The 12,916-nt window shown below is 30.4% G+C and overlaps 2 protein-coding genes across 2 annotated transcripts; one reads left to right on the plus strand and one right to left on the minus strand.

Moving 5' to 3' along the window:
• Positions 1–1,054: 1,054 nt before the first annotated feature.
• Positions 1,055–1,906, plus strand: LOTGIDRAFT_84168 (hypothetical protein; the record flags this gene model as incomplete). Its single annotated transcript, XM_009045749.1, has 1 exon — positions 1,055–1,906. A coding segment is annotated over one exon (852 nt), but the record flags the coding sequence as incomplete, so codon positions are not given.
• A 2,174-nt stretch (positions 1,907–4,080) lies between these two features.
• Positions 4,081–12,598, minus strand: LOTGIDRAFT_208479 (hypothetical protein; the record flags this gene model as incomplete). The annotated part of the gene is made up of 20 exons (XM_009045750.1): positions 4,081–4,206; positions 4,366–4,531; positions 4,865–4,976; positions 5,303–5,489; positions 5,691–5,842; positions 6,388–6,502; positions 6,716–6,823; positions 7,472–7,588; positions 7,754–7,818; positions 8,336–8,504; positions 8,765–8,952; positions 9,246–9,375; positions 9,590–9,784; positions 9,950–10,046; positions 10,224–10,354; positions 10,829–10,995; positions 11,328–11,446; positions 11,593–11,767; positions 12,029–12,145; positions 12,398–12,598. 20 exons carry the CDS (start codon positions 12,596–12,598, stop codon positions 4,116–4,118), a joined length of 2,802 nt encoding a protein of 933 aa, XP_009043998.1. The 3' UTR covers positions 4,081–4,115.
• Between the last annotated feature and the right edge of the window lie 318 nt (positions 12,599–12,916).

Below are 12,916 nucleotides of genomic sequence, written 5' to 3' on the forward strand. Positions count from 1 at the left end.
ACAATTTCATTTAGATATTTAAACGTGATCACCTCTTATAATCATATTGGTATTAGATTTTAAACTCTACAGAAAGATCCTAATAATTGTCAGATCCAACGGTAAATATTGTAAGTTATTTTTTCTTTTAACATTAGGGTGGGCGTAAATCAACTGACCATTCACCTTATCTTTATCGGATCCGTCGACAAGAACATAATGATCGTATCGAAATACCGACCAATTTACCAACTGTGGGCAACTAGATGGTTGACAACCAGATCCAACTTTTGCTAGCAAGTAGGACATGTTGTTCTCAATGTTGGTGCGCTCAATTCGACTAATTTGATCAGATTCCCTCAGATTGAATGAGCAGTGGGTGAAAAGTTGTTTGGACTCTTATTGGCTGTGTATTCTAATCAAATCGTGATACAAGAAGGAGGCTACTGCAGTCAAGGTGTAAGACGCAGTAGCTTGACACCATAAAGAAGGGGATCTGCAAGGTCCAACCTATTTAACAGACGTTTCAGTCAGCTAATGAATCACTTTCAATACGACACATACATTTGCCACTTGCCACTGAAAGACGAGAGACATTGTGGAAAAAGAACACGCAGTTTTAGTTCAAGCTGTGGATTCTAGAACATTCACAAGGAAATGTGAACGGGCTGACGGACGTGGGTGCAGCTACAGCTACAAAATTTTTCTGTTGTACCCAAAGGTTAGAATGTGCTATCAGGTAAAATAAAGACAAATTAAACTTGGCGACTGGTATAGCTGTCATTCCAATACAGTCTACAATAATTGTGCAGTATATAAGGGTTTTCGCTATAAAAAAATTAAAATTGATTTTGAAGATGAACGTTTATATCAATGCGTTTATATAATTACAAGACTATATCACAAATTTCTAAGCATTCTGTGAAATTACATTGTCGGTCGACTTCTGTCAAAAACACCACTAGCAAAGGCTGACTATAAGAGTAAGCGTGTCCCGGTCGTCAGTTATTATTTCGTGTGATTTTTTTAATTCAATTTTCAGAAATATAAAGTGGAAATGGAACAACTGAATGCGCTGGATTATGTCATCTTGGTGATACAGGCCTTCGTTTCCCTATTTATTATAGTGATTAACTCCTTTCTAATATACACTCTATCTGTAACCATGATGTTGAAAACCAAAGCTAATATTATAATAACAAGTCTAGCAGCAGCCGATTTACTGGTTGGCATCACTCTTCCCGTGGGAACTATTTTTGAATTCAAGTTTATAGATGATTTTATAGGATGTACCGCAACATATTGTCTGTCTATTCTTTTAACGACTGTTTCAATGCACCATTTATTTATGGTCAGTTTTGATCGGTATATTCTTATTATCTATCCACTAAGGTACCCTTTAATTATGACTACCAAAAGATGTATGCTGTCCATAGCGTTTTCCTGGATTGCTTCCCTGACCTTTGCAGTGTTACCCATCTTTGGAATTGGTCGACCTCCATCAGCAGATGTCAAGTGTAATGCAGAACGTTTTTTTGAATGGTGGTACATTTTGATTTTGTACTTAGTGAATTTCCAGATCCCATTATTAATTATGGTATATATCTATGGCAAGATATACGTCATTGCAAAGAAACATCGTCGACAAATAGAAAGTGAGATGAACTATTTCAAAACTAATGCCCGCCAAAACATAAAGACAACAAAGATTTTGTTTGCCATGTGTTTGTATTTTCAATTATCTTGGTTACCATATTTCACTATTACGTTCGTGTATCTCATAGTTCCAGATATCACGATACCTCTAATTGTTCTAAGGATAGCCGTCTTGTTGGCATTTGCCAATTCTCTTGGCAATCCGCTCTTATATGGATTCTTTAACAGAAATGTTCGTTGTTCAGTTAAAACAATTTTGAAATGCAAGAAAGAAGACAGGCCAACTGATGAGTCACTACCTACAACAAAACAAACTAAACATTCACTTTCCACATAAAAATTGAAACAGGCACGGGCATATAAAACCATAAACGAAAACGAATTTTAAATAATTGTATAATCTTGAAAATAAATATATATAAATTTGGTGGTGAAAGAAAGAAAGAATTCCTTATCATAACAATATATAATATCTATACTTAAAATCATCTAATCTGTCCCCATTTTAAATTCTTTTAATATGTATCAATATAGTACAAACTGTTTTAGGTCTTTTATGTCCAATTTTAATCTCAATTGTTGACTGTGTAAACAATAAAACCATTGTCTATGTTAATAGTCTATTCAAGTCAATAAATTCATTTTATCCACAGCCTATGACAGAGAGCTTATAATTTTGTGTTTTCTTTTCATAATGATTTTCCACTATTATTAAAGGGGTTGTAAAGTGTTTTTTTACAGGGTATTTACTTGTAAAGGGGATACTGATAGCATCAATTTGCACCATTCCAAATTTTAATAAGATATCTGTGATTCCTGCAATTCCGCTTACAATAAGTGTTTGATGACGTCACTAATCGCAAAATATGCTTTATCACATGAGGCCCTTGCAATTAGGTACGTCACAAAACTCCTAGTTTTAGCAGAATTTCAGGAACCATAGACATCTGATTGAAACAAATTGGAATGGTGCAAAATGATTCCATCAGAATCCTGGATACACATAAAAAAAATTAGAAACTAAAAGAGGATAAAGTCTTCTAATTATTGTCCTGTTAAAAACTCAATTTCAACCGTTCCAAGCACTGAACGTCCGTTGATTGGTCAGAAGGGACATGTGAAGCGTTCGTACTAAACCAGGGGTTTTCAACCTACCTAGCTCAAAATGCTTAATTAACAATTAGTACATGTACTCTCTGTTTTTAATTATCCATTTTAAAGCAATTTCAGTTTGATCAGCAAGATACATATACATATTTTCAGGTATAATTTTCGTTTTCATGAAAATTTTTTACAATAAAGCGGAATGCCCCTTTATCAAAGTTGTTCAATATCTATCTTATTTTCTAGAAGTGTCCATGAAATGGGAACAATTTCATACACCAATCAAAGAGCCATTGTTCAGACATGCTTTTCTTGTAACTCACTGGTCCCGGTAGCAGGCGCGACTAACGACCATTTGACATCAAAGATAAAAATATTGATAAGTCTAGCTCACTGGTTGCCGACTGAATTGGCCATGAGTTGCGACCCTTTGACTGAAAAAGCTAGCCTCTTCAATGCAAGTTGTGTTCGTGTAATAAGTCTAATCGTACCTTTTGTAGGTTGGGTTTCATGGGAATTTCAATAGTAGTCCATAACATCATAATATTGTTCCCCAACGAAAATCCAATACTCGAAGAACATTTTAACACCTATTGGTTTCAACATTTAGTTGGAAGGATTACTTTTTGGGCGTATGGTGGGTGTAATGTAGCTAAGGGTTTGTTTGGCAAGTATACTTAATGCCATCTTTCACTCTAAAGTCTTTTCTGTCAGTAGGCCTAATTTTGATGGTCAATTTGGTCATATTGTAGCACTGGGCGGGGTCAACCTTTTTGAGCGTGTCTGACGGGAATTATGAAGCAAGTAATTTGTCTGGTCCCTGCAATTCCACTAAAACTAAGAGTTTCAGTTTCATTAGCGTGGTCTGTAGTTATTCATTTTCACTCTGGAAAAATAACTTGTCATCGATAGGAACTCATCTAATACTAGTGTTTTGGATGATTTCAAACACAGCTAATTTGGGAAGTGGGTGACAAATGTTAAAGTTACCCACGAGGCTGATTATGGTACAGGGATATAATAATGACAAAATTTGTGCATGCATTTTAAGTAGCCAACAGTGCTGTCTGATGTCTATAAGGTTGCACAGAGGATGTAGTGAATGCCTGAAAACTCATATTTACGATTTTTCATGGCAGGCATCATTAAAACCTAATTACTTGAGTTTGTGACCACTAAATGTCCATTTTGTTGGTCAAGGCAACACATAGGTTAGTCTTATTTAAAGATGTAACGGTATACTGTTTTAATTTCAAGTCATATAAGGAGGCAAAAAAGTTTGTAAGCCCTTCTTTTGATTTCTCTCTCTAGGAAAATATGTTTTCTTAAAATAAAACAATAATAACTAATCATTTTTATTTTAAACTTTCATGTCATCAAACCTTTTCATTTAGTACTTTTATCTGTTTCTTTACTTCTTCATCATTTTTAGAAAGAAATATTTTCAAAAATACATCCAAGTTACACCTGCAATTTCATTTAGATAACATAAATACTAAAGTCAAAAGTTAATATAGTGTCAATAAAAAAACAATCAAGATATTTATAGATGCCCTTTAACCTTTGACCTTATCATTTTGCATATCTACTTAGATAAAGATAAGAAAATGTACGTTTTCAATATACCTTTTACTTTGTATTTCATTTTCAAGTTGTTGTGATCTCCACTTTGCTGTAGTAAGGATAGAACTATCAATATTTGCTAGTTGAGCTACATTTAAACCATAACTCTTCCCTGCTTGACCTTTTACTAATTCATAGAGAAATGTGATAGAATCTGTAATATCACTATCTACAATAAAACAAAATTAACATACAGGGTATTTGAAACAATTCGTACTTGAAGGGACATATGCCTATACTGTTAAAGGGATTTCAAAGAGGTTCTCTGGCCATTTCATCTACATTAGGTTAATTTAATTCTACTATTCCAATTTCTTGACCTGTTTGGTGTCAGTAATTCCAGATATACTTCATCAGATTATGACATCACTATCATAAATACCATTTAACATTCTTTTGAAAAATAGGATTAAAAACAAAATGGGAGATCATTTATTTGTATGTTAGCACAATAATTATTTGTCAGTACATTAGTATAGTTTATGTATAAAAAAATATTTACCATTTTCATTCAACAGAAATGACATGTGGTAATTGCCTACCATACCAGGAAAAAATAACTCTAGTTCACCTAATGATGGATAGTGTGTGACAAATAATGTAAAACATTGAACCTGGAATAATGGAAAGCAAAATAATAATCTTAGATAATTATCTATTAGCAGTTGACAATTTTAAGATGTCTATACTTCTTGCAGGATTTAAATATTTGTTTATTCTGATGTATCCTCTAGAGATTCACAGAAATCGAAATGTTAATGGGAATAGTCACTTATAACTACAAAATATAACTTAAGAGTCAACAGTGCAGGTGGATTTTTGTGGTATGTTTCTCTGTTCAATAAGAGAATTCACTAGGGGTAATGAAGTTTTTTATATCAGTGATCTATTTCTGATAAGTATTAAATGTTAAATGAATAGAAGTGGGTAAATAACCTACCTGATTTATAAAATAATGAGCTGTTGCTGTAGCTATTGCTAACCCATCAAATGTACTAGTACCACGTCCTAATTCATCTAATATAACTAGACTGTTGCTACTAGCTTCTTTCATTATATTAGATGCTTCTTGTAATTCTACCATAAACGTACTTCTACCTTTAAATATTTCATCTGCAGCACCCATTCTGTAAAATATATTAACAATATTGGCAGCATTTTAAAACTTAATTGATGTAAGTAATAAAAAAATTATAATTTGAAAAATGCATAATTCATTTCATTCTATTATAGATCATTGAATGTGGAAGTTTATGTAGATCACTAGCACAAATATATGTAAATATATAAATTCTGACGAAATGGACTTCTCTATTAGAAATATTTACCTGGTATATATAGCATCAATAACAGATAAAGTCATCTCATCAGCTGGTATATAGCTTCCTATCTGAGCCATAATACACAATAATGCTACTTGTTTTATATAGGAACTTTTACCACCCATATTGGGTCCAGTTATAATCATCATTCTTTCATCCTACAAAATATCATAAATCATCATCAATTAGTTCATTCATAATCATTAATCTTTCATCCTACAAAATATCATAAATCATCATCAATTAGTTCATTCATAATCATTAATCTTTCATCCTACAAAATATCATTAATCAATGTGTTTATTTACAATCATCATTCTTTCATCTTACAAAATATCATTAATCAACATGTTTATTTATAATCATCCTTCTTTCATCTTACAAAATATCATAAATCAACGTTTTTATTTATAATCATCATTCTTTCATCCTACAAAATATCATAAATCATCATCAATTAGTTCATTCATAATCATCAATCTTTCATCCTACATAATATCATTAATCAATGTGTTTATTTTTTCATCCAACAAAACATCATTAATCAATTAAATTATTTATAATCATCATTCTTTCATCCAACAAAATATCATTAATCAATTTTTTATTTTATAATAATCACTCTTTAATCATCCTACAACCACTTCTATATGTCCCAATTTCTTCAAAATGTTAAACAATAATGACACTACCAACTACTTACAGCTAAATTAGTATCATTTGGTACAAATTGTTGTTGATTTGAAAATAAAGTACTTATCACAGGATGTCTTCCTTGTGTTATCTTAATACATTTTTTATTTTCACTGAATACTGGTCTAAAATATAAAACGTTTTCAATAAACAAATTATATTATCTAAATAAAATTATCTATGTAACATGTTATATAAGTTTTTTGTTTGGCACAGGTCCCTGATAAGAGCTTAATTTTTACATATATTAAACATGTAATCAAATAATATGGAAGCCGATAGTTAAGAGCCGATTAAAAATGTGGCAAAATCAAAAATGTAAATTAACATGACTATACCTGGTAAAATGATTTTGTAGTGAAACAGATGATAGTGATAGTAAACAGTCTATAGTAGCAAGATAATTTACTGCTTTTCTATATCGTACAAAATAACTACCAAATTCCCTGCAACCATAATTCAAAAATATAATTCAACAGAATTACTTTGATAAGAATCAACATATTAAGGTCCTTGTCTCTAGGATACCCAAAGTAAATGACTCCCACTTTAGATACCTTTAATAGATTAATAAATAAAATTTATTTGGTCAATCCAAGTAGATTATCAATTGGATAGTCATGCATACATTTTTACATTTCCATTCCTGACAATAACTACTAGAATTTAATGACATGCATACAGTATAGTTTTAAATCCTTCTTTTTTTACAGTAAAAAGCTATGCAGTATCCAGTAAGAAAAAAGATAGTGGACCACAGCCATATACGCCCTTCACGGCATGAGGATCGTAAAAACGAAACATCCATTTTAAGTTTCATCAAAATCGGTTGAAAACTAAGAAAGTAATAGCATATTCAATTTTTTTGGGGCAAGGGCAATAACTCTGCTTCTAACAGTCGAAAATAGCTCAAATTCGAACTTGGTCTTCGTTTTATGAATATGTATACACATACCGAATTTCATTTGATTCCATCAAAAAATCTGACGGACGGGGGTGCCGACAATATACGTCCACATAGAGAGATGTGGGCGTATAAAAATAGCCAGAATACATAGTCTTGGTATTTTTATCTTATTATTTGATTTACTTACAATAGTAGTTGTAACCATAGTTTATTACAAACTATAACTAATTCTTCTTTCAACTGATTCAATCTCTTTACTTTACTAACAATTAGTGCAGAGTGAAATCTTGTCACTGCTTTAGTACTGTAACATACGTAAAAAAGAAACTGTGTATGTATTTATTTAGAGTTTATAACAAACTTTCCACTCATTATGCCAACCCTGGTTTAACTTTACCTGGTCTAATTTGGAAGGGAGATAATTTCAATTGTAATATATATATATATATATATATCAAACATAACATACCTACTTATAGTTACCCAGTCTTTAGGAACTTGTTTCAATAACGTATTTTTAACTTCAATCAAAAACTAGAAAATAACATACAAAATAATTTCAATTTGTAAAGATATGTAAATATTAATTACAATAATAGTAACTTAAATACACATAAACCAATATTTTCAAAATATCAGAGAAATTTAGAAATCATAGTGAAAATGAATTAAAAAAGAAATTTTACCAGAGGGCTTAAGGAAATATTATGGTGACAGACTGGTATCATAGTCAGTAAAAACAAATAGTTGAATAGATAAATAAGACAATTTTATGGATAGATAATAATGGGTACAAACAATAAGTAACAAGTATATATAATGTAGGTATTGTTATTGTTACCTACATATATACTTGTTACTTATTGTTTGTACCCATTATTGTATTCCTGATGACGGTGTGAGAACCACATTGAAACGTTGAAGTAATAAATATTCTGGAAGTATCTGTCCATAAAATTGTCTTATTTATCTATAACCTGTGCTTCTAATATGCCTTTGAAAGATTAAATAGTTGAATATTTAAAAATTACGATATGATTAATAATTTTACCTCTGTTTGTGAAACAGTAACATAATCTAAAGATGGTTGATGTAATATTAATCTGATATCTTTTCTATGATCTTTAATATCTTTCAATACTTCATTAATTTCCTCTTTAATATTCATGATATCTGGATAGTTATCTTCTTTATTAAATAACTTGGTTTTATCATTTTCTCTACATTAAATATATTAATATAAATATACATGATAATATCATTTCATAATGATAAAAATATAAAAAAAGAAGCATATTTTACAAGAATATCAATAAATCTTAATCTTATTAATGCTGAATATTTGACATGTTGCTAGTCTACCTTAATGAGTTTGTAAATCTCGACTTATGGATTGCAATTTGGATACATGTCAGTTTTCTCTAACAACATCTTATAATGAAAACAACAGGGCCACTGAAAATAAGAGTAATGAACAAACCTTGCTGCTGTTTCATTGATATTCTGACTATATGTTGTAATATCATAGAGTAACTCTGGTAACTCTTGAAATATCTTGGTTAATAATTCACTATCTTTAAACATATCTATATCAATATATAACATCTTTATTTCCTTATATATCTTCTCCAAACTTTTTACTACTGTATAGAATTCTAATACAGAACACTGAAATATAATGTGAATGTTTAACCACAGAGCACTGATACAATATTGTCAGAATTATTGTTGTCATAATTATAAGGTGCAGAAAGTAAGAAAGAAGTTAAATATCTAATCATAAGATGACACATGTAGCCTACAAATTTCAACTTTGAGTTCATATCAGAATGAAGTAACTACGTACTATATTTGGCTAACAACATTAACAATCTGTTATTTCTACCAAACTAAGAGCAAACATTTTTTAGGGTAAATTTTAAGGCTTTCTTTTTCATCCTTTTCCATGAGATAAATTTTACCTTTTGGTGAAATATTGAACATAATGTTCTTTCTAAATCGGGGGATTTATTCAACAATAATTTCAACTTCTGTAACTTTTGGTTTGTAGACAATAAATTTTCTACAGCTTCCTGCCTCTTTATTATTTCTCTAAGAAAAATAAATTATAGTTCATACACATAGAAAAAAATTTTCTTATATATTGAGAGTTTGTTCTTTTTTTGAAAGGTTTTTCATACACTTATATAGTTTCTGATAATGGTTTATCCCTTTATTGCAATAAGAAAATCTGCAAGTATTCCCTATCCTATTTATTCTATCTTTCAAGCTGCAAATGATAACATTATAGGAAAGTTGAACTTACTTAATATCCAGTAAAGGTTGAGCTAACCACGACTTTAATAAACGGCAACCATATTTACTAACAGTATAATTTAATACCCCAAATAAACACCCTTTCTCAGTACAATCTGTTGAATTCTTAAATATTTCTAAATTCCGTAGTGTAGTACCATTTAATTGCATATAGTTATTCTTTATACTGAATTTATTAAAATTTCTACAAAAAGTGATATATTCTTAATATATTTTATCATATTAGACTAGACTATCAGGCACTTTCATAATACATGAGTTTCAGCAAACAATTAGAAATGGAAGCGTAAATAAAACTGAATATTTTGCATAAAATATGATTAAACTTTAGGTGGGAAATACTACTTACCCTGTAATTTTTAGTATATTATGTAAATTAAATTCATGTAAATAAACAATTAGACCAGATATACAGCATAAAACTGGTTTAGGCAGATTTAATATTTCTTGTAAAATCTCCTCTGAAACAAAATGGGACATAACAGCATATTATTATTTAATCAAATATATGTTCTTCATACATCATGTATATCAATATCTGATAGTCCCTTGATTTCAATAAAATAGAAAAGATATTCTTTAAATGACTTTATATAATATGTAACAGACTTTTTCATCAAAACTATGTCGCCCATAGCAACCATACTCACCATTTTCATTTTTCATAAACTCTGATATTATTTCCTTAGATTTGTCCTGAGTGAAATTTTCATCAGCAATTTTTTCAGTTCTTATTCTATCATCTTCTGTTGAGCTGAAAAAAGGCAAAAAAGTAGTGCTAGTTATTTTCGCTTAATTAAATTTAATTTTAGATCTAAATACGAGTTTTAAATTATTCTGAAATCATTAATACAAATGACAAATATAGAATATTCTCAATTCAATTAGCATGACAGCAAGCAGAAAATTGTCCCCCAAAAACCCTTGCATTCAATATTAGAAACTGCCTGGCTAATTTTGAGTAAAGACAATTTTAGATTGAAAACCTAAGTAAGATACTCTTTATTTACAATATATAAGACTTTAGCTCTTTGACATTAGTAACCAGAGTCAAAAGAAAGAAAAGTCCATAAAGGGCATCATTGGCAATGGTATCAAATTTTTTGCAAGAATGATTAAAAAGGTTGTTTTATTTTAGATTACTGCTATAATAAGAAAATAAGCATGCTGGGTATTGCAAATTCAATACATAGGCTCAAGACAAATTCTTGATGATGAGCTGACTAACCTAAGAGCTACTATATCTTGTAGTAGTTTATAAGTAGTATCTGAGATAGTCTGTGGTATTAGTAATTCAACAGGGTTAATATGAGTTATTCTGGTTTCCAGACAGCTTCTAATATCATCATCTATAAAATTATCATATACAACATCTCCTGTAGCTGGGTCGATTGCCTATGTAAATACAGAACTCAATCATTTGCACAGAACAAAATAAATAGAGAAACAACAACTTGGGTTTAGAAAGATCCTAACTACAAGCTGGTCTTTGGCAAAACCCCTTGGTATTGATCTTTCTCGGATTAGCTTGGTCAAATGGATTTATGAAAAAAGATGACTTATTCAAGGCTAGCACCAATGACCATCACAGTAACTGATGTAATTAACAGATGCCAATACTCTAATCAACTGTGCTTGGGTTAACAAAAATACATTGTCTTCCAACACCTGTGCCTGAAGGAGGAAGGAAATAAACAAGTTGACATATTTCTCATAAATTAACTCACTACAATGGCAACATTTCTTTTAGCTGAATCACGACCTATTCCATCATAAATACACATTAAATAATTATTTGGTTTAACATGATTAGTATATTGTATAGCACTCTGTTTATCATCAATATCTGATATATGTTCAACATGTATATATATAGTTAAAGAAAATTAATCAATAGTTTATGTATTATAAAGCAAGATGGTCAACCTTTGAAACGACTGAAAGCACATTACATAATAATGTATTTTTTTTAGTTCCTTATATTATCATCACCAATGCATTTTGGATTTGTTATATGCCGTGAAAAGGATAGTATGGTAAAAAGGATATCTTCTCCAATTAAAGTAGATTTAGTGTATAAAGCTGATAACTTTCTATTAAATGGTGTATTTCTATTATCTCCAGCTGCCTTTAAAGCTGCAGTCTCCATTTGTTTAACCACTCCAACCTACAAACATAAACAAATTACATCATGAGAAGCAGAGAATAGGTTTTGGTCCACGGAAGGTTATTTTAATTTTGATTCATTTGTTTTGAATCCTTCATTTTTCTTGTTAATCCAGCTGTATTGTAAAACTGGTCATCAACATACTTATTACATTCTCACCAAAAATTACATAAAATCTAATTGGTGTTTAAGAAATATAACTAGAAACCTTGCTGGAATTTCTTTTGAACCACAACTGCAATGTGTCTAAAAATACTTTACCTTATACCCAGCAGCCACCAATCTTCTAACATGTACAAATAATCTATGTGTAGGTATACTGGCGGTCATAAAATTATGATCTAAATGACAATATATCTTTAATACTTTAGCAGCAATCTAAAATATAAAGTTATATATTGTAAATCTAATCTTTTTAAAATGTAACACAGTAAGTAAATGAATGATCAGCACATGTACATTGTTCATAAAATCAAGTTACTTTTACATTAATTTCTGGATGACATGCAGGAACAGTGTACGTTCATATATTAGTTTCTGCTTAAACTGAAACATAATTTCAAATATATAGATGTCTATAACAGACCACCAACTTCGAGACAGCATTATCAGACTTTATAGTTATTTTACCTCTGCATCTTCTCTAAAAAACCTGTATTTATAACCACATTCAACAAATAATATAGCATCATCATACTGTTTTTTTATTTCTAAAAACTGTTGTTCTAATGGGGTGTATTTTATCTTATTGAAAAAGGGTTTGGTCTTTGTAGCTGAGAATTTAGTAAATCTTGAGGTAGATGGACCTGGCCCATTGTTATCATCTGTCATATCAATATCTTCATCACTGTTTGAACCGGGAAGATCTGAGATAGATTCTGCTTCATCAGGTAGATTTCTGGAAGGATGTATTCCTCTTATCCCATCATCTACATTATCAGCTGAAAACTGTTGAAGTTTTTTAAGAGTTGAGTCAGCAAGTCCTGTTGCGAGAGAGGTGGTTGAAATAGAAACATCTGCATCATCAATAATAATCCCTTTGCTTTTATTTTCAACTCCATTTGTCTCCTTTCCTTTTGTTCTGGACTTTTTGATAGGTGTTGATGATTCACTTGATAACTTGCGTTTTGTAGACTTTTGATTCTGAAA

The sequence above is a fragment of the Lottia gigantea genome (assembly GCF_000327385.1).
Source record: "Lottia gigantea unplaced genomic scaffold LOTGIsca_1, whole genome shotgun sequence".
Classification (NCBI taxonomy): domain Eukaryota; kingdom Metazoa; phylum Mollusca; class Gastropoda; family Lottiidae; genus Lottia; species Lottia gigantea.